This window comes from Ovis canadensis, chromosome 4 (assembly GCF_042477335.2).
Source record: "Ovis canadensis isolate MfBH-ARS-UI-01 breed Bighorn chromosome 4, ARS-UI_OviCan_v2, whole genome shotgun sequence".
Taxonomy (NCBI): domain Eukaryota; kingdom Metazoa; phylum Chordata; class Mammalia; order Artiodactyla; family Bovidae; genus Ovis; species Ovis canadensis.
This window is the reverse complement of record NC_091248.1, coordinates 112,704,287-112,727,541: the sequence shown is the minus strand read 5'-3', so window position 1 is coordinate 112,727,541 and position 23,255 is coordinate 112,704,287. Positions and strand designations below refer to the sequence as shown.

The 23,255-nt window shown below is 40.0% G+C and overlaps 1 protein-coding gene across 2 annotated transcripts in view; it reads right to left on the bottom strand.

Annotated features, from left to right (window-relative positions):
* The window catches only part of EXOC4 (exocyst complex component 4), a 798,914-nt gene that overhangs the window by 47,442 nt on the left and 728,217 nt on the right, over nt 1–23,255 (bottom strand). For both annotated transcript variants that reach the window (XM_069588401.1, XM_069588402.1), the window contains exons 16-17: nt 13,970–14,148; nt 10,635–10,794 (exon numbers count right to left, since the gene is read on the bottom strand). In XM_069588401.1, coding sequence (XP_069444502.1) covers nt 10,635–10,794; nt 13,970–14,148 — 339 coding nt within the window. The remainder of the gene's footprint in view (nt 1–10,634; nt 10,795–13,969; nt 14,149–23,255) is intronic.

Below are 23,255 nucleotides of genomic sequence, written 5' to 3'. Positions count from 1 at the left end.
TGCAGTGGAAGCGCGGAGGGGTTCCACTAGTCTAACCACTGGACTGCCACAGAAGTCTTGTCCTCCAATGGTCTTAAATAACAACCTCAAGCTGATGATTCCCCAAACTGTTCAAACCAGGCCCCTCCCCTCCTCCACTCTTCTCCAAGCTTCTAGCTTACATGCCCAGTTGCACATGAGCCATCTCCACTGGAAATCTCAAACACATCTTAACACTTGTTACATCCACTGATGATCTTCCTTCGGCCAAGCCTACTCCTCCCTCTTCCTATAGGCTTATCTGATTTAACAGTGTGGGGACCCACGTAGACATCCACGTTAGAGAGTGGAGGGTCAAACCTGACCCATTTTTCTTTATCCTCAACATTCAATCACTCTTTACATCCTGCACATTTCAGCTCATTTATACATCTCGAATCTGTCCCCTCCATCTCCACCAGGACTGACCTAGTTCAGGCTCTACTCATCTCTCTCTTTCTCTACAATTACCTTCCAATTGGTCTGCAAGGCCTCTAGGGTTATTGCCCTCAAGGCCATTTTCTATATAGTTGCTGAAATAATCTTAGAAAACAAATCTAACCATCTCACTTTTCTGCTTAAAGCTCTTTAGGCCACAACAAGGTTAAAGTTATCATGCCACAAATATTTACTGAATTCCTACTGAAGACCCTTGAGAGTCCCTTGGACTGCAAGGAGATCAAACCAGTTGATCCTAAAGGAAATCAACCCTGAATACTCATGGCAAGGAATCACGCTAAAGCTCTGATACTTCGGGCACCTGATGTGAAGAGCATACTTATTGGAAAATATCCTGATGCTGGGAGATACTGAAGGCAAAAGAAGGCGGAGGCAGCAGTAGAGGATAAGATGGTTAGATAGCATCACAGGCTCAATGGACATGAGTCTGATCAAGCTCCTGGAGATAGTGGAGGACAGAGGAGCCTGCGTGCTGCTGTCCATGGGGCTGCAAAGAGTTAGACACAATTTAGTGGCTGCACAACAATACTGCATGCCAGGTATTGTTCTTAGCCCTGGAGATACAGAAATGAACAAGAATTCTTGCCTTCTAGAGTTCATAGACATGGAACAAAGAAACAAGTATATATTAAATACGTCAGATGGTGGTATGTGCTAAAACATAAATCAGGGTAAGGAATACAGGGAGTGCAGAGAGGAGAAGCAGGCGTGTCTTGGAACTGTAGAGAGAAGGCCTCTGATAAGGCGGGGCTTATCTTGAGCCAGCTCTGGTCTCCCCTCAGGTCTTAGATTTCACCACTTCCTGCCTTGAGCATCTGCTCCAATCACCCTGAACTCCCCTTTCTGTTCCAAATGGCTCTCTCCCTATCCTGGATGATTTCAGTTAAGATTAGTATTGAGATTTTCCCTGGTGGTCCAGTGGCTGACTTCATGCTCCCAATGCAGGGGACCCAGGTTCGATCCCTGGTCACGGAATTAGATCCCACATGCTGTAACTCAGTTAGCACGCCGCAGCTATGGCCCAGCATAGCCAAACAAACAAATACTTAGAAAAAAGATTAGTATAAGTATTATCTCCTCCAAAATTCTGTCTTGATCTCTTTCAGACAGGTTAGGGAAACTGAAAAAGAGTGAGATATTTCCTTTACAAAGCTCCCCACTAATGTGAGTACAAAACTTGGGCAACTTATTTCCTATAACATTTAGGACTTTTAAAATCTTTAAAGTTCAACCTTTTAAAAAATTGAAGTATAACTGCCATATAGCACTGTGTCAGCTTTTCTTTTCTAAAAACAAAAACAAAAACAAAACAGCTTTATTGAGAGGTAATTCCCATGCCATACAATTCATTCATTAAAAGTGTACAATTAAATGTCTTTTAATATATTTGTAAGGCTGTACAACTGTCAACACAATTTATCTTAGAACCACCCCAAAAGGAGACCTTGTACCCATGTCCCATTTCCTTCCAACCCACTAGCTCTAAGTAACCCCTATGCATTCTACTTCTATAACACTGGTTATTTTGAGCATTTCATATCAACAGAGTTAACCATATGATCTTTTGTGACTAGCTCCTTTCACTTAAAGTTTGCAAGGTTTATCCATGTTGTATCATATATTAGTACTTTTGTATTTATAGCTGAATAAATCTATTGTACATATGGATTGATCATATTTATTAGTTGATGGTTACCTCGGCAGTCTCCACTTTTCAGCTTTTATGAATAATGTTGCTCTGAACATTTATGTACAAATTTCTGTGGAGATATAAATTTTCATTTCTCTTGGGTATCTACCCAGGAGTGGAATTTCTGGTCATATGGATGCCAAGTGACGTGGGTTCGATCCCTGGGTCAGGAAGATCCCCTGGAGGAGGAAATGGTAACCCACTCCAGGATTCTTTTTTTTTTTTTTTAAGTTTTATTTATTTGGCTGCACCAGGTCTCAGTTGCAGCATGTAGGATCCAGTTCTCTGACCAGGAACGGAACCCCAGCCATCTGCATTAAGAGTACAGGGTCTTAGCCACTGGACTTCCGGGAAGTCCCCCACTCCAGTATTCCTGCCTGGAAAATTCCATGAACAGAGGAGCCTGGTGAGCTACAGTCCATCAGGTCCCAAAGAGATGGACACGACTGAACACATCCACGTGCGCGTGTGCACACACAAACAGTAACTCTATGGCTAACTTTTTGAGGAACTTACGAATTGTCTTCCAAAGCGATTGTACCATTTTATATTTCTATCAGCAATGTGTTGATATGAGTGTTCTAGTTTCTCCACATTCTCTCCAACACTTGCTATTGTCTGCCTTTGTGATTACAGTAATCCAACACTTGCTATTGTCTTTTTGATTATAGTAATCCTGGTAGCTGTGATGTAGTATTTTATTGTGATTTTGGTTTGCATTTCCCTAGTAACAAATAGTGTTGAGCATCTTTTCATATGTACACTGGCCATCTATATATGTCTTGTTAGACAAATGTTTATTAAATTTTTTGCCCATTTTTTAATTAATAGATTTTATTTTTTCCCAACAGTTTTAGACTAATAGAAAAATTGGGAAGATAGAACAGAGATTTCCTGTTTAACTTATACCCAAATTCCCTATTAATATCTTACATTAGTATGATACATTTAGCGCAACTGATGAACCTATATTGATAAATTATTAACTGAAGTCCATAGTTTATTCACATTTCCTTAGTTTTTACCTAATGTCCTTTCTCTGTTTCAGAATCCTACCTAGGATATCACATTACATGTACTTATCATGTCTTCTTAGGTTCCTCTTGGCTATTACAGCTTCTTAGATTTTCCTTGGTTTTAACAAACTTGGCAGTTTTGAGGAGAATTGGATGGGTATTTTGCAGGATCTTCATGCACTGGAATTTATTTGATACTTTTTATTATACAGGTCATGATTTATGCATATTGATGTTGACCTTGATTATCTGGCTGAAATACTATTTGTCAGACTTTTCCACTATAAGGTTACTCCCCCACATTCCACATGTACTCTTTGGAGGGAAGTCATTATGTGTAACCAGCCTTAACAAGTGGGCCTCTACCTTTAGATTAGCTCCATAATCTATCTGGAATGCTTCTGCACAGATTTTTCTCTTCCTCCTTGTTTATTACTGTATTCAACCATTTACAGCAGTATGGACTTACGGATATTTACTTGATAGTTTGGGTTAATATTCAGTAGTACTTTGTTTATTCTGTTGCCCAAATGGTCCCCTCTTTGTCATTGGGAGCTCTTCCAGTTGGTTCCTGTGCCTCTTGGACACACTGTGTTATGTGTGTGCGTGTGTTTAGTACTTCCTTACTTTCTGGTACTATAGCGAAGTCACTCAGTCATGTCCAACTCTTTGCAACCCCACAGACTGTAGTCCGCCAGGCTCCTCAGTCTGTGGGATTTTCCAGGCAAGAATACTGGAGTGGGTTGCCATTTCCTTATCCAGGGGATCTTCAGAAAGTATTAATACTACAGGCTCATCTTGTCTATTTCTTGTTCCAGTCCTACTATCAGTCATTTTTTGCAGGAGCCCTGCTTCCTTTTATTGAAGAACAGTACTTAGAACCAGACTGGGGTACTAGGTATGCAGCATTGCTACTGGGATATCTTTACCTAGTCTTTAATTAGATTATTTGCTTTTGTATTATTGAGTTGCAAGAGTTCTATATATATTCTGGATATAAATCCCTACGAGATATGTGATATCCAAATATTTTCTCCCATTCTATTGGTGATCTTTTCACTTTCTTGATTCAATCTCTTATTGAGTCAAACAAATATGATATACTGTACTTCTCCATATAGACCTATGTCCAGAGGAGGCAGTTCAGGCAAGATATTTTTCTTTTGTTCCTAGGTACCAAATGGTTTACTATCAGTGAAGGTTTTTCTGTTGTCTTCTGTGGAGTAGACGTTCCCACTCCATAGAGTACTATATATAGGAGATACAGGACTTGGTTAAGTCAACATGTGCAGAACAGCTTCAGAGCTAACTTGGAGCTTCTGGAAGAGGAACTGGGGCTAAAGAGGGGTGGGGCACCTAGGAGCAGAGACTGCCATCATTAAAAGCAAATTCACTTAACTGTGTGCTCTGCTTAGTTGCTCAGTTGTGTCTGACTCTTTGTGACCCCATGGACTGTAGCCCTCCAGACTCCTCTGTCCATGGGGATTCTCCAGGCAAGAATACTGGAGTGGATTGCCATGCCCTCCTCCAGAGGATCTTCCCAACTCAAGGATTGAACTCAGGTCTCCCCATATGGCAAGCAGATTCTTTATTATCTGAGCCACCAGGGACGTCCCCATTGGTTAGTATCTCTCTAAGAGTGATCACAACTCCGCTTCGTCTTGGGAAATGGATGAGTACCTATGCTGGGAAGAGCAGGGCTTTCTTTCTAACTATTCAATGAGAAAAAAAGAGCCGCCAATTTGGTCTTTTATATATCACACTAGAATCACACTAACTGCATTTCTCTTTGCACTGAATGCTTCAGACCTTACCATGGAATTGAGGAGTGAGCAGCCTTCCCTAAATACGTTTCAAGTTTGTTGCTATACTTGGTAAGTTGTAGGGCAGATAAAGGAATGAAAACCAAAGCATTTCAGATATCCGATCAAGTCTACTAGTGGCTGATTCTCTATCCTGAGCTCATTTAACCTACTGGCAGCATTGAACACAGATGAAGACACTCTTCTCTTCAAACATTTTCTTCATTTCTAGGACACAAACCTCTCCTGGTTCTTTTCCGACTTTATTGGCTTCTCCTTTTTAGGTTCTTTTGCTGGTTCTTTCCCAGTATTCCAACATCTAAGCAGTGGAGGACCCAGGACCAATTCTTGGTCACCCTTCTTTCTGCTCTACTCATTCTCATTGCAGTCTCACTTCTCACTCTGTCTCACGGCTTCAACATCACATTTATAAGCCTAATGAGCCCCAAATCCCATTTCTAGTCTATATCTCTTCCCTGCAAAAGCAGAGACATCACTTTGCCAACAAAGGTCCGTAGAGTCAAAGCTGTGGTTTTCCCAGTAGTCATGTATAGATGTGAGGCTGGACCATAAAGAAGCCTGAGCGCCAAATAATTGATGCTTTCAAACTGTGGTGCTAGAGAAGACTCTTGAGAGTCCCTTGGACAGCAAGGAGAGCAAACGAGTTAATCCTAAAGGAAATCAGTCCTGAATATTCGGTGGAAGGACTGATGCTGAAGCTGAAGCTCTGATACTTGGGTCACCTGATGAGAAGAGCTGATTCACTGGAAAAGACTATGATGCTGGGAAAGCCTGAGGGCAGGAGGAGAAGGGGGAGGCAGAGGATGAGATGGTTGGATGGCATCATCAACTCAATGGACATGAGTCTGAGTAAACTCCAGGAGGTAGTAAAGGATGGGGAAGCCTGGCGTGCTGCAGTCCATGGGGTCACAAAGAGTCAGACATGACTGAGAGACTGAACAACAACCACCTCTTTCCTGAACTCTAGATTTGTTTATCCAGGTCTCTCTTCTTTACCTCTATTTAGACATCTAATCAGCATCTCAAACTTCATATTTCTAAATCTAAACTCTTGATAGCCTCTGCCCCCTCAACTCAACCTGCCTTTCCCATCATCTGGCTCATTTTCATTTCAATAAATGAAAATACCATCCTTCGAATTGCTCAGAACAAAAATCTTGGGGTCACTTGTTCACTTCCAATCCCTTAACAATTCCTGTTATCTCTACTTTTAAAATATATCCTAATCTGTCCATTTCTCAGCCTCTCCACTGCTACAATTGTGGTTTGAATCACCACTATTTTTCACCCAGATTATTGCAATAGTTTTCTAACAGATCCTTCTGTTTCTGCCCTTGTCTGTAATTTCCCCTCCTCAGGAAAAACAGAAAATCATCTATTTTCCACACAGCAGCCAGAGTGACTCTTTTATAAGTCAGATCATGGCATTCTTCTGTTCCAGTTCTTCTAATAGCTTCCAACCTCAAAGTAAAGGCCAATGTTATTACTGGTCTTCAAGATCTCAGCTTCTTTGATTAAATCTGTGACTCATCTCTTATTCTTTCCTTGTTTATTTACTTCAGCTTTACTGGCCTTTCTCCTGTCTTTAAATGCTAAATACATGCCTCTTTCTAGTTCTCTGCTCCTAGTGCTCCCTTCCTCAGAAGCTCCTCTATATATTTACATGACCTACTCTTCCTTTAGGTCTTTCCTCAAATGTTACCATCTCATTAAGAACTTCCCTGAACACTCAAAATCACAAATTACCTTCATTATATCTGAATACACTCTATTCTTAACATCTAATTTTTCACCATAGCACGTATCATCATCTGGCATACTTTGGATTTTACTTGTTTATTAGCTTGTCTCTCTTGCCCATAATAATATAAATTCCACAAGGGTAGGACCTAGAGAGGATGCACACTCAATAAACATTTGTTGAATGAATGAGTAAAAGGATGAGGACACTTCCTTATGTGTTAGGACCTCACCACATCCTGAACCTTAGCTTTCATTTCCTTATCTGTGCCAGATTAAATAATGAGAGAGATATCAGTGTAAAGAAAACCAAAAAGACCACAGCATCAAGGAGAGATAACAGAGGTAACAGGAGAGATAAAGGAGAAAAGAGGCAACTGTAATGAGAGAGACCAATACAAAAGGGAAATGTGTGAAGAGATGGAAGTACTAGGAGGAAAATTCTGGGATTTTTTTCCCCCCAACAATGGCTTCACTTGAACTATAAAGGCTGCCAGATTCATTACCCTGGGGATGGAAGTACTCATTCAGACTTCTCCGGTCACTCCTGACTAGTGGGTTGCTTTGAAGCACGTGACAGTTCAGGGTAAGATGTTCTTTGATTAAGTCAATTAAAGAGCACACTCATAGTGGCCTTCCACTTTCTAGCTAGTCTGTAGTGATTTTTCAGGACAATGCCTCTTTTTAAGCCTGAAAATCAACTGTTGGGTCAAAAGGGTCAAAACCATAGCAGAGATCATTACCATAGGGGACAGGGTTTCTCAGCAGTTCTGGTCATATTATGGGTTATTTTGAGCCTTTGCTCACCCAAGATTTATTCCTATTAGAGATTAGTTGGACCAAAGGTGTGTACGAAGAAAAAGACAACAGTACCATGAGTAGAAGAATTAGCATAAACGGAATGAGTCCAGATGTCTCACTTCTTTATTTTGGAAGAGTGTTCTATTTTCCACTGGTCAGGAAGGCTGTGAAAGTGAAAAGCTACAAAAGCCTTGCAACTTCTTGTTAAGTAAATTTTCTGACACATGGCAACTAGTGATTAATTACTACATTAGAAGATAACACTCCTATAGAGGTTTGCTGTACAGATGTTGTCTATGCTTGATTAGACATTGCTTAAGGAATGCTGAGACACACTGTTGCAGTCTATTATTTCTGGCTATTTTGGTATCAACTCTTATGTTTATTTTACATCACTTCACATTCAGTAGAACTGATGGAGCCCATTTCACAAAACCTGTCCCTACCAAAATCAAGAACAGGGAAAAAAAACCAAAAAAACAAGGCTGTAAAGTGTATTTAGTACATGTGTATGTAGGAGAGCAAGAGAAAATGAAGGAGAAAGAGCCTGTGAACAGTTAGTGTTCTTTCTTGTAACACTTTCTAGAAAGAAAGAATTGCAAAGGAGATGCTCTGTTTCTCAACAGCCTATAAGAAAATGATCTCACATCAGCTGGTTAAAATGTTCAGGATGTTAAACTAGACTTTGCCATTATCCAAGCCCCTTACCACAAAAAGAAGCCTTGATCTGATACCTAGTCATTTATCCAGTATACAAAGTGAGCACTTATTCTGGTTCACACACCGAGGAAACAGAAAATTTCCTGGAGCTTACAAGTCTAGCAAAGATGCGTCTTTCTGAACTGTGACCAGGACGGAATCATCTAGAGCTATATACTTAGGCTAGCCTATCTCCTCTCAAAATCCATGAACAGTAATGAGAGCAGTATCTCTCCCAAGTGGTCATCTTTTAGCTTATAGCCGCTTCCTTGGATATCGCTCCCAAATCCAACCGTGACAGGCATGGCTTCGTTGAAGAAATGCTTTGCTGGTACATGGCCCATCAATGTCAACCTCAACACTGCCCAGTCATCATTTCACTATTCAGATGCTAGGGTTTTTAGCATGTGTGCAGGCCCCATAGTGTCTGTCAAAAGCTGTGTTAATTTACTTACTTCAGCAAAATAAAAAAAAAATCATTTAAAAAAGGATGATTGAATTTAGGAATTATATTCCTCAGAGAATTAGTAATGCTTCTCTGTATCCCTCAGGCCTCTGTGTTCTTAACTTCCCATTTTCAATGTTATTATGAATAGACTAATTCAATAATGAGATCATTCCCCATAAGGGAGGCCAAATAAATGCAGCATTCAGTCACACCTGGTTTCCCTAATCTGAGCAGGGAACGCTTTCCACCGAATTTAGCCTAAGAGAGGGAATGTAATGAACACACACACCCAAACAGAAAGAAAATGACAGAGAAGGACAGAAAAGCAGAACAACAGGGCAGCAATGGGACAAACGAGTGACAACTTGGAGAAGAAAGGTGAAAGTGAAGATGTATGGCTATATGACTTCAAGACAAAGATCCTAGCATGCATGTCTTAATGACTGTCAAAGTAACACAGCATTTCATCATCCCCAGAAATTTCTCAAGAATTATTTCAAATTTTATTAAACTTCTTCAGGAATCAAAAAGTCAAGTGGAAAGACACAGAAATACTAAATTAAGAGGCAGGAGCATGCTGGACTATTAAAAACATAAAAACTTCCCAGCAATAAAGGGGTTCATGGAAAAAGTCATCCAGGTATAATCAGCAATAAAACACCAACACCACGATCGTCATCCATCCTCTTCAAAACTTCTAAAGTTTTCATTAGAGCCCCAAAGATCCACTGACTAGGATTGGGAACACGTGTACACCCGTGGCGGATTCATGTTGATGTATAGCAAAACCAATACAATATTGTAATTAGCCTCCAATCAAAATAAATAAATTTAAATTAAAAAAAAGAAAAAAAAGAGAAAGGTATGAGTAGCGTTGAGACCACATAAAGAGAGAAGATTAACTCTTACATTTGAAAAAAAGTATTACAAGGAAACCCTAAAAACTGAGATCAGCAAACCCTGAAAAGAGAAAGTCCAAACACTATTTAAAAAAAATAACCCTCAGTTACATGAAGGAATAGCATGATGAGTGATGAGTAACCATTTTCTCCCCAACAAAAGGAAGAAGAGGGGATGGATTTCAACTGGGAAAGATAGATGAGATGAAGAAATAGATTTGTGTAAAAATACATTCAATACATGTTATTTATAATGAGAGAAAACGTAAAAAATCCCAAATCCCAATGTCTACAAATCTGCACATATTAATAATCAGATAAATAAATTATGATTTACTTACCCCATGAAACATTTGTTCAGGCATTAAAAAGAATATTTTCCAGGGACATTAATGGATATGGGAAAAACCATGTTTTCAAAGGTTACTAATGATATAGGAAAACACAAATTAAATGAATAGAAAACCCATTAATAATTTTGTAAAGAGAATGATACACATGCCCATGAATGAGACTCACCTGTACACACAGCACGTGCATAAAAACCAGGAGAAAGTATATCAAATATCGCATTTTTAGATTAAAAGTTTATGAGTGATGTTTATATTCTTCTTTGTATTTTATGTTACATATTTTATGCAATGAGCACACATTACTTTTACAATTAGAAAACAAAGTTACTTAAATTCCGTAGTAAAAGACCTTAGGTTAGACAATAGGAAAAATTACTGGTTTCACAGTCATTAAACATCCAATAGAATTTTATAGACTTACTTCCCTATTACCAAAGGACATCTGTTAGTTCCATTTTTTATCCTTTTCTAAAATTGAGGTATAATTGACTTATTAGTTTCAGAGGTACAGTGTAATAATTCAATATATGGATATATTGTGAAAAGATCACTGCAACAAGTTTAATTAACATCCATCACTTCTGTTTCATTTTTTAAACTAGCTTTTTAATGATTAAGAATTCATTTTTATTAATGATTTGGTAGAATGCTTTGGAATACAAACTGAGTCCCATCTACCCTCTCTTACCTTGCAACATCCAGGTCTGCCTCCCGTGACATGGTGATGTTGGTCAAATTCTGCTGCAGGACAAAAATGTTCCTACACATTTTCTTGATGCCAGACTCATTGATGCGCCGGAAGTACTGGGCCCCATTAATAAGGATGCAGGAGATCAGGTGTCCCAGGCCTGAGGGATGAGCACAGGGTGATGGGGAGGGAGGAGGCAGATTAACGCCATCATGAAGAAATGGACACACAGGGTTCCTCTCTCTACTCCTCAGAAAATGTAAGTGACCAAAGAAAACCTAGCTCTGATGGTTGGACCACCTGATCTTACAATGATTCTGGAGTAGTTAGATACTGCCCAAGGAGTTACCAGTGGGGACACTTCATGCTGGTACATCCACGGTTTCTGCACTGCCATATGCAGCTAAAGCCACATGCCAAGGCTTAAGAGTAGATGCTAGATTGTTTTAAATTACTGTGTAAAACTTCTGTTTTTCTGTTGAGCTAATTTAAAGCAGAGTACCCCATATGTAAATACTATCATCTGTTTAGCCTCCTTTTCCTCCTACAAAACAGGTAGGGGTTGTACTTTTGGCTCAGAAGTTGACTGGGAACCTATGTAAATAAGAGTAAATCAATAAGAAATTGGACTCTTGGCATTAATGGTAACATACCCCAACACTGACAATGGAGTATATTTCTAAAGGAGTAACGGGAGAGAATGTAATTAGGAACAAAGTGGAAGGGAAAGCAGATCACACATGAACTGCTGAGCTCACACAAGACTCCCGGGTAGTTTGCAGGGGTCTCGTTAAGTGAGTTGTTCTCACTGTCTTAAGGTCTGTGAAATTCGACAAATTGCTGGTTAGGATGTCAACAAACTAAGAGATCCCATTTCAGGTTATCTTAGGTAATGAAGTTGAGGAATGTTGGTTCAGAACAACCCGAGGAACATGTGGGTTACCATTTTTAGAAGTTAGATTTTAATTCTAAATGCTTGGAACTAAGTAAACCTCTCTTCCTCTTTCTTCTCTTATTCTTACAAAGTTGGACTCTGGCAAGATATTTTCTCAGGAATCTGAAGTGAGTCTGACTAGTTGAGAATAGTCTACTATTTTTGTCTCACGGTGTAACTTCAGGTTCAAAGGCTCCTTCTGTCTTCAAAACAAGTTTTCCCTTGATTAGGATACATGTAGGAAAAGAACAGGAGAAGGCAACATCTCTTGCTTCAGCTGCTGCTGCTGCTGCTAAGTCACTTTAGTCGTGTCCGACTCTGTGCGACCCCATGGACTGCAGCCCATCAGGCCCCCTCATCTCTAGGATTCTTCAGGCAAGAATACTGGAGTGAGTTGCCATTTCCTTCTCCAATGCATGAAAGTGAAAAGTGAAAGTGAAGTCGCTCAGTCGTGTCCGACTCTTAGCGACCCCATGGACTGCAGCCCACCAGGCTCCCCAGTCCCTGGGATTTTCCAGGCAAGAGTACTGGAGTGGGGTGCCACTGCCTTCTCCATTGCTTCAGCTACACTCACCCAATGTTGCTTTAAGATGACAAATTAGCTACTCTTCTAAAGTGAAGTAAAAAGATTTTCACTCAAAGGGACAGAAACACACACATGGATTTTACATTTAAAGCTAGACAATTTATGTGAAAAATCTCTGTAGGTTCTTTTGTTATGATGCCCTTGAGCCCATAACTTCAGGCAGAATTTTGTTCTGCAGTGGTTTAATGTGGTCTGCTCTAAGCACAGGCTATGAGGTGATGCACTGGTTATCGAGAATAAAAAATAGATTACAGAAATAAACGTACATAATAACTAATCATGATAAATTATAATAATAAACCAGTTAAAAGTTGGTCTGCTTTGTATTATCACTATACACCAGGAATTTTAAACAATATCTGTGATTAAACATACCCCTTAAAAAATAATAAAATATTTCTCTTTGCCACACCAAGAAGACAGACCACTGTCACCTCCCCCACTGGGGCAATTTAATAATACGCCCTTGAATTTAGAAAGAGATATGACAGGGGACAGCTAGCTTTTTAAGTAGGAAATTTCCAATTTGTGATTTTTTTTTTAAGTTAAAATCTCTTCTGTGTCAGAGGATTATACCTCTATTGTTTCCCAGAAGGATTAGATGTCAAGAAATGTCTGGTCCAAATGAGAGGAAAACTCTGGGATGTGAATAGTGACATGTGGGACTTGGAAGAGCCAGTGTCAAAAGCCAGATGGGAATTCTGTGTGGTTAGGAGAGTGATTCTTAGATGGGTGCTATACTGTTAAAATAGACAGTATGACTGCAGTCCCCAGGACACAGAGCCTTGGGGCTGATGAACCTTTTTTTTTTTTTTTTAATCACTTACACGTTCTGGCTAAAGTCTTTCAGGAACATTCCCTTTCAGAACACACCTTCCTCACTATGACATAATTTAATGGGAAAACAGGATTTTTTTTTTGCGGGGGGGGTGGGGGGTGGGGTGGGGTGGGGAATGGGTCCTGCATTTGCCAGAACAGAATCACTTCATAAAGCAAGACGTGGTCATGCACTGACACTTTCTTTCCATCTTCAGGCTGCCACAGTCCTTGGCACTAAGTACCTTCTTAACTTGTTTTGAGTTACACTGGCTCAATTCTGTGAGACACCAGAGATACTTTTGGCCCCAGGGTCTATGTACAAACTAACTGAAACAAGAAAAAAGGGGGTATGATTGGAAGTCTTAAAAGAGGGTCCTTTGGAGGAACTCATAGCGCAAATGATTTGGCTGGCGGCTCATTTTTCTGAATGTTGATGGCAAACACCTTTGGACAGCCCTGCTGTTCACACTCTTCCTTGCTTCCTTCACTCTGAAGGCTTTTATGGATGCAGACTTCTCAGAACTGCAGCTCATCAGTGGTTTCTGTTTTCTCTTCAGACAAGAATTCATCCTCTGAAAGAAAACTTCCCCTTCCAGTGATAATTTTAGCCAATGAGGGGATCTCTCAGGGTTCTCTTCTTATTGCATGTGTTTCTTTTTCCTTTATGAGCTCCTCTTGAGTTAATTTGTGGTCCACGCCACACACTTACCCAGCTCTCATGAGTGGTGTGTCAAGGAGGCAGCCGGGCTGCCATCTGCCTCATCTTGGATTAAATCTCCTCGTCAAGAAAGAGCAGATGGCAGCCATATTGTTGCCTACCTAGCCATACACAGAGAGGCTAGGTATTGCTGCTTTAATCCAAAAAGCAAAAAACAAACACACACACACACCAAAAAAAGCTTTTTCTACAAGTTTTGAGCTTTAGTAATAGAGAAAATCAGGAAACGTTGACCCTTCTTTCCTCCCAAACTCTCAGGGACAGGGGCGGGGTCTGACCTTCAAATATGTACTGGAGCTTGTGCTGCTGGAGGCTGGCACTCATGGCTTCTTCAATGGCGCTGATGTCTTTATTGAGCTTCACCACCAGCGAGTCATAGTCCATACTTTCCACATTCGCGACAATGGCGTAGTTCCCCTCCTTCGCAAGAGGGATGAGATAGTGGAAACAGTGAACCCTGGAAGAGAGAGAGATGGGGGAAAGAAGTTAGCAATGATTCTTCCTGATGAAAACAACCCTATTCTTGTGACAGAGCACCCAAATATTTAAGACAGCAGTGGCCCTTTATATTTTTATGTATCCCTCCCCCTCTTCACCAGAAAGCTATCATACATACATACATACATACATACATACATACATACATAAAGTCGCTCAGTCATGTCTGACTCTTTGCGACCCCATGTACTACAGCCCACCAGGCTCCTCCGTCCATGGGATTCTCCAGGCAAGAATACTGGAGTGGGTTGCCATTTCCTTCTCCAGGGGATCTTCCCGACCCCCTGCATTGCAGGCAGACACAGGCAGACGCTTTAACCTCTGAGCCACCAGGAAGCCCAGAAAGCTATCTTAGTTATTTTATAGAAAAATTGAGTGATCTTGAGCAAGTCAGCTTCTGTGATCCTCCCTCGTTTAATCCACACATTGAGGGTGATGAATAGGTAAGTGAAAAAATCTTTCCTGTGACAAGATTGCTTGCACATAGTGAAAAGTATTCTCTTTCAAGGATACTGTTGCAGCGAAAATGAGAGACAGAGGTCACAGATCTCTGAAACTTTGGTTTCCATTGTCATTTGCTAGCTGCTTGACTTTAGGCAAGTTACTTTTTAATCTCTCCACACCTCAGTTATCTTATCTGCAAAATGGGGATGATAACAACACATACCTCACAGGGTGCTCTGAGGAACTACTACACAGAAAGGCACAGGGGGTAGCACTATTATCATATTTATTATTGTTACTCTATTACTTAAGCAAAACGTTGACTGAATGTGTGTGAATTTGTTAGAAGGTGTGAAAATATAAGACACAGTTTGTGCCATTTAAAATGCCATGGCTTAATGGGGACGACCAAGAAAAAACAAGCAAAAGAGGATGGTTTTTTACTCAGAAGCACGTGTACCCAGGGTATCATGGGAGTGTGCAGAGGGTATTAGGAAAGGTTCAGGACAGGAGCTGATACTTATCTTAGAAGACACATCTGAGTGAGCTTGAGGGAACAGCGCATTCCTATGTTGAAATCAGTCAGTCTGAACATGCGCAACTCTTAGGTTCTTTTTGGTAGGTATCATTAACTGTCAAGAAGTCTGAGATGGGGAAGGATTGGCTACTCTATAACCTTTCTATTAAGCTGCAGTGAAAGCACATTTCAGGCCAGATTGTTCTACCACAGTTCATTTCAGCTGCTCAGTCGTGTCTGACTCTCTGCGACCCCATGAACTGCAGCACGCCAGGCCTCCCTGTCCATCACCAACTCCCGGAGTTCACTCAGATTCACGTCCATCGAGTCGGTGATGCCATCCAGTCATCTCATCCTCTGTCGTCCCCTTCTCTTCCTGCCCCCAGTCCCTCTCAGCATCAGGGTCTTTTCCAATGAGTCAACTCTTCGCATGAGGTGGCCAAAGTATTGGAGCTTCAGTCCTTCCAGTGAACACTCAGGACTGGCCACCCACACATACAGGTATTTACTAAAAACAAATATACAACCATCCCACCCCTCCCCCATCCACTGGCAGGTATAGATCAAACAGGTTTGTTCTGTAAGTTTAGTGATTGTTTTCCGTGCTCTGTCTGATCTTGACAGGAAAGGTTTACTGGAAGTAGACAGGATGATAATCCAGAGTTGGGATTCTATTATGCTTAGAGCTGGCATCAGGTAATGAGAATATGCCTAAACAAATGGCCACAGCCTTGAACATCAGCCCTAATATTGCAACCACAGGCTTAATTGTCATCTTGGTGACAGACAATTTACAAACAGTAAATTCACCTTTCTAGTGTACAGTTTTATGAGTTTTGATAAATGCAACCAGTTTTATAAGCATCACCACAATCAAATTATAGAACAATTCCGTCACTTCCAGAACTCCATTGTGCCACCCTGCAGTCAACCTCTATTTATACCCCAAGGCTCTTGCAACTACAAATCTATTTTCTGTCCCCACCGTTTTGTCTCTTCTGGAAAGCCATATATATGCAGTTACACAGCATGCAACCTTTGGGGTTTAGTGTCTTTCAGTCTGCCTCAAACATCTGAGATTTATCCATGCTGCTGTCCATTCCTTGTTATTGCTGCGTGGCCTCCTGCCTATGAATGTGCCATGCTGTAACCATCACCAGCTGACATCAGGGTTGTTTCTTGTTTGCAGTGATTATGAATTAATCAGCTTCACGTATAGGTTTTTGCGTAAATATAATTTTCTCTTTTTCTTGGGAAAATATCTAGAAGTGGGATTGCTGCATTGTACGGTAAGTGTACATTTAGTTTTGTAAGAAACCACCAAGTTGTTTTCCAAAGGAGCTGCGCCACTTTGCTTTCCTACTAGCAATGTACCAGAGTTCCAGTTGCTCTGTGTTCTCACCAGCACTTTTTGTTGTTAGCTTTTTTTTTTTTAATAAAAAGCTTTGTGGAGGTATAACTGGCATTAAATGATTATAAGATATTTAGTGTACATCATGGCAACTTGATATATGTATACACTGTGAAAGGATTCCCTTCATCTAGATAATTAATACATCCATCACGTCACATATTTATCCTTTCTTAAAAAAAAAAAAAAAGAGAACATTTAAGTACTACCCTGTCAAAAAATTTCAATTATACAGTACAGTATTATCAAGTGCAGTCATCCTGGTTTACATTAGATCCTCAGACCTTATTTATCTTACAGCTGAGATTTGTAGCCTTTTACCAACCACTTCCTATTTCTCTCATCCTCTAGCCCCCACTTTTCTTCTCTGTTTCCGCGATTTCCTAAAAAAAGATTCGACATATAAGTGATGCCATGCAGTAGTTGTCTTTCTTTGTCTAGCTTATTTCTTCTAGGATACTGCCCTCAAGTGTTGTCAGTTTAAAAAAAAATTTTTTTAAAATCATTTTAATAGATGTACAGTGGTGTCTCACTGGGGCTTTAGTTTGCATTTTACTAGTGACTAATGATGTTGGACACATTTTCATAGGTTTATTTGCCATCCATACATCTTTGTATTCATATCACTTGCCTAAATTTTTGTTGAGCTGTTTGTTTTCTTATTATTAAGTATTGAGGGTTTTTTATATGAGCTGAAAAGAAAGTGTTAGTCACTCAGTTGTGTCTGACTCTTTGTGACCCCATGAAGTGTAGCCCACCAGGCTCCTCTGTCTATAGAGTTCTCCAGCCAAGAATAGTGGAGTGGGTTGCCACTCCCTTCTCCAGACCCAGGGATTGAACCTGGGTCTCCTGCATTACAGGCAGATTTTTTACCATCTGAGCCACCAGGGTAGCAAGTTATCAGACATGCATTTTGTAAATATTTCTTCCCAATCTTTGGCTTGTCTTTTCATCTTAACAATGTCTTTCAAAGAATGGTTTTAAATTTTGATGAAGTTCAATTTAATCATTTTTTTCTTTTATGGATGGTACTCTAGGAGTTAGCTTTAAGAAACTTTGCCCAATCAAAGTTACAAAGATTTCTTCCTGTATTTTTTCCCAGGATTTTTACAGTTTGAAGTTTTACACTTAGATGTATGATCCATTTTAAAGTAAGTTTTGCATAGGATGTGCTATATTTTTATAATCTGTTCATTTAAGGAAATCCAAATATCTTGACTATCAGTGTGTTTTTATGATAGGTGATCACTTTAACAGTTACTAAAAACTAAAGATTCATTTTTCCAGTAAAAACTCATTCTGACATTTATATGCTTGAAGTGTATGGTTTTGATCAGGATACCAGTAACCGCATGTTACAGTCCTTCCAGAATGAGACATTTTTGATAAAATGAAAATTGAACAACCCTGGAGTGGGATTCATGCCTGGGGAAATCGACTGCTATTTCACAGTTGAAATTTAAACTAAGTTTAACTCTTAGTTGAAAATAAAATCAAGTCATCAACGCTAAAATACTTTCACAGTCAACTATAGACATTACCACCTCAGACAATGAGGCTTCTCAGGTCTCTCAGTGGTAAAGAGTCCGCCTGCCAGTGCAGGGGACCTGGAGTCCATCCCTGGGTTGACAAGATCTCCCGGAGAAGGAAATGGCAACCCACTCCAGTATTCCTGCTGGGAAAATCCCATGGACAGACGAGACTGGTGAGCTATGGTCCATGGGGTTGAAAACAGTCGGACACGATTGAGTGACTGAGCACGCACGCACGCCTCAGACAACGGGAAGACCATGTGCAATGGCATGAGCGTGTGAATGGAGGATGGTTTTAAGGACTGACCAGAAGTTCCTTCCAGTACATAGAGATGACATGACAGAGGCATGAGGTGAGCTTGGGGAGGTGGTCAGGGACCATGTCGTCATAAGATTGAGGTCATCTAAACAGGATTTTAAGAGGTGAAACAATATAATCAGATATGAGTTTTGGCAAGATGATTTGGCACAGCATAAAGAGTAAATTAATGGTAGAGAATGATAGAAACTAGAAGTAGAGACTGCTTAGGAAATTACTATGAATTGGAGGTGTTTATGAGATACTGGACTTCCCTGGTGGATCAGACAGTAAAGAACCTGCCTACAATGCAGGAGACTCGGGTTCAACTCCTTGGTTGGGAAGATCCCTTGGGGAACGGCATGGCAACCCACTCCAGTATTCTGGCCTGGAAAAGCCCATGGACAGAAGAGCCTGGCGGGCTACAGTCCATGGGGTTGTGAAGAGTCGGACACGACTGAGCGACTAACACTTTCATGAGATACTGAAGTGAATGGCAGAGAGGAGAGGGAAAAACTATTTTGAGGCACAACCTTCCTCTCCCCAAATGATCAGAGATGAAAAAGAACTTAAAAGTCACTGGCAAATATCAAGTTCAGAAAAAGTGGGTTTTTTTCCTTTGGAATTCTGGCATGTTGTTGCTGACCTTAACATGACTTTGGCATTAATATTTTTTCTGCAAATATTGCTGATTACACAGCAGGATGGTTGATTTTCAGAAAGTGCACACTTAGGATCCCAACAGCGACAGGCAGTTACTGCTGAACCTACTTAGAACCCTCCTGATGGTGAGAGAAGTCAGCTGATAAAGGTGACATTCTTAGCATCTCAGACTGAAATGGCAACTTAATTATCCTCTTCTAAAGTTCAAATAGGGGAAAAAACCAAAAACCTCAACCATTTTTAATGGTCTCACCATGTCTTTCATCTCTTGGGGTTGTCACATGCCTTATGCTTCAAACTGTATAAAAAAAGCACTGCTCAGTGGTTAAATGTGACCTACACGGACACAGGTAAAATGTCACATGTCTTTCAAAACAGAATCTACTGGCTTTGAGAGTATTTTTGGTTTGAACTTTAACAATGTTCAAGAAAAAATTGGGCTATGGATGTAAAAATATTTGGGGGAAGAAGACAACTTTTTGGTATTTGAAGTTGTTCTAGACTTCTTTCTAGCCTTTGCCATTAATTGAGGACTCCCTGTCCTTTTTCTGTCTGTACTGGCTTCTTGGGTAAAAGTGCCAGAGAGTGCCAAACCAGCCACTTCTTCATTGCACCAGCTCCAGGACCACAGGTCCTAAGCTGATTCTCCTTTACAACCGGATGGGAACAAAACTAACTTTAGCTGATTATGATGACAAGGATGATGTCGGGCCATGCAGTCTTTGTACCTCTTAAGTACAGGGTTAGCCAAAAAGTTCATTTGGGTCTTTCTGTAACAGCTTATAGAAAAACTCAAAACGACTTTTTTGGCCAATCCAATCCATATGGTGGCCTGTGAGTTCCAAACCAATTCACTGTCTTTGATGAGTAGCATGTTTTGTTTGGGGAAGCTGCACTTATTTTATCTGGGTTTGATTTCAAACCAGCTAAATCTCCAGAGTCACTGAAGCTTTTACTGAACACTTATTATACAACAGGACTGTTACAGGTTCTAGAGCCAGAGTAATGAATGAGGCACACCTGATTCCTGCCTCCTAGGTGCTAAAAGTTGCTCCCACAGTCACGCACTGTGGGTACCCATAGCCCTGAGCCATCTCCTCTGCTGTAGCACTGGACTACTACAGCAACGATTTACTTGAGGTTCTCCTTATTCCTTTTCTACCATTAACTGTACAAACAAACAAACAAAATCTTGTTACTGTGACAAGGAATGAATAAAGTATGTCGACATTCACTACCTGAGCCATACATGGAATGCTCTGTCTCGTTTTTTGTACCATACTTAAGAAAAAGCAAAGACAATCAGGAGCACATTCATAGGAAAGCAACCTGAATGTTGAAACCATGTTAAAAGAAGATATAAGAAAATTTAATTTGGAAAAAACAAACATAGTTAATGTTTTCATTTACAGTCAAGTAAAGATAATTCTGCATCCAGGACTCTAAAACTCAGTCTTTTTTTTTTGTAATTTAGTCTTAAAATGATCCTTTTTCTATTTTTAAATTAATGAGGAAGGAGATATGGCAATAGATGTTACAGTACTGAATGGTTTCTTGTAAAGTTAATTATTAAATAATAACTAAAATATGCTTAACATTATTAAAAATACTATTGCTAAGATGTACAAAAATTTTAAAAAGCAGGTTAGAGGTTAAGGGTTAAAATGATCTTACTCAAATGCCTTGAAAATATCACACTTTAAATTAGCTACACTACCAGCTGATAATTCCAAATGAAGAACACATCGTGTACACACGCAATCAATAGCATAAATTCTAGGAGCTGTGATAGTAATTAATTTGATGGTTTGCTGCACAACCCAGGTAACAGAGGCATCAGAGTATTACTGTTTTTTTTTCTCATCAACTGCATTTATCTATTCACAGAAAATATCTGATTTATTTCACTGTCAGCTGGTAAATAAATAGAAAATAAATCTAAAAATTATCATAAAATCAGAAAGCATAGAGGAATAGTCTTTAATTCTAAACAACTGAATGTAAGAAATAAGAATAGAAATAATGCTGAGTAAATAGACTCCAAATCAACAATGTTACTTCTCTTACCCTACTCAAAGGTCTTCACAAGCAATAAGCAAGTAATTCACTGGACAAGATAATGAAGAATGAAAAAAGTAAGTAGCATAGGAAAGAAGTGGTCCATTTAGTCAAAGCTATGGTTTTTCCAGTAGTCATGTATGGATGGGAGAGTTGTATTAAAAAGAAAGCTGAGTGCCAAAGAATTGATGCTTTTCAACTGTGGTGTTGGAGAAGACTCTTGAGAGGTCCCTTGGACTGCAAGGAGATCCAACCAGTTCATCCTACAGGAGATCAGTCCTGGGTGTTCATTGGAAGGACTGATGCTGAAGCTAAAACTCCAATACTTGCGCCACCTGATGCGAACAGTTGACTCATTTGAAAAGACCCTGATGCTGGGAAAGATTGAAGGGGACGACAGAGGATGAGATGGTTGGATGGCATCACTGACTCAATGGACATGAGTTTGGGTAAACTCCAGGAGTTGGTGATGGACAGGGTGGCCTGGCGTGCTGCAGTCCATGGGGTCGCAAAGAGTCAAACACGACTTAGTGACTGAACTGAACTGAACTGGTGTGGTTTACATGTATAGCTTACTTTATATTTCTATTTGATAGCACCATTTAATTCCATTCTGCTATTATTTTTGCTTTTTTTAGTTACACTAATCTGAAATTTTCCTTTGTATTTATTCATTGGTTGTTTACCCAATAAGAATGTAGCTCTATGCGAGCAGAGACCTTGAGTGTTGTTTTCATTGCTTAATATATATTTAATTGAATGAATAAATAAATGATTGGAGACTTCCTAGTCTTTTCTTCCTACCATTTCCATAGGTGTGATAATACAGTCTAGACAGATAATAGATAATAAACTAATCATAGTATTTTACACTTCAGGGGAAGAAACAAGAGCCCAGCAATATCACATCTTAGAAATTATTTTCTTGAATTATGATTGAACTTAATTCCTTCAATTGGGTTTTAAGCTCTTAAAGGAAGGAGTCACAGTTCTTTCATCCGTACACTCCTTTCTTGATTAACAGAGTACCATAATAAAAATATAAATGGCAATAAAGTCATCGTAGTCGAAAAGCTACCACATAGTGAGCACTTTCTCTGTGGCAGGCATTGCACTTATTATTTTATTTAAAAGTCCCTGCATGTATGTGAGACAGCAAAAGAGACACAGATGTATAGAACACTCTTTTGGACTCTGTGGGAGAGGGAGAGGGTGGGATGATTTGGCAGAATGGCCTTGAAACATGTATAATGTCATATATGAAACGAATCGCCAGTCCAGGTTCGATGCAGGATACGATGCTTGGGGCTGGTGCACTGGGATGACCCAGAGGGATGGTCTGGGGAGGGAGGTGGGAGGGGGCTTCAGGATGGGGAACACGTGTACACCCGTGGTGGATTCATGTTGATGTATGGCAAAACCAATACAATATTGTAAGTAATTAGCCTCCAATTAAAATAAATAAATTTATATTTAAAAAAAAAACGCCCTGCAGATGGTGATTGCAGCCATGAAGTTAAAAAACGCTTACTCCTTGGAAGGAAAGTTATGATCAACCTAGATAGCACATTCAAAAGCAGAGATATTACTTTGCCAACAAAGGTCTGTCTAGTCAAGGCTATGGTTTTTCCAGTGGTCATGTATGGATGTGAGAGTTGGACTGTGAAGAAAGCTGAGCGCCGAAGAATTGATGCTTCTGAACTGTGGTATTGGAGAAGACTCTTGAGAGTCCTTTAGACTGCAAGGAGATCCAACCAGTCCGTCCTAAAAGAGACTAGTCTTGGGTGTTCATTGGAAGGACTGATGCTGAGGCCAAAACTCCAATACTTTGGCCACCTCATGTGAAGAGTTGACTCACTGGAAAAGACCCTGATGCTGGGAGGGATTGGGGCCAGGAGGAGAAGGGGACAACAGAAGATGAGATGGTTGGATGGCATCACCTAATCGATACACGTGAGTTTAGGTAAACTCTGGGAGTTGGTGATGGACAGGGAGGCCTGGCATGGTGCTATTCATGGGGTTGCAAAGAGTCAGACACGACTGAGCCACTTAACTGAACTGAAGTTAGAAATTACTGTCTTTATTTTTAAGAGGAGGAAACTGAATTAGTCAAGTTAATTAAGTTACTTAAGATGGCCTATGC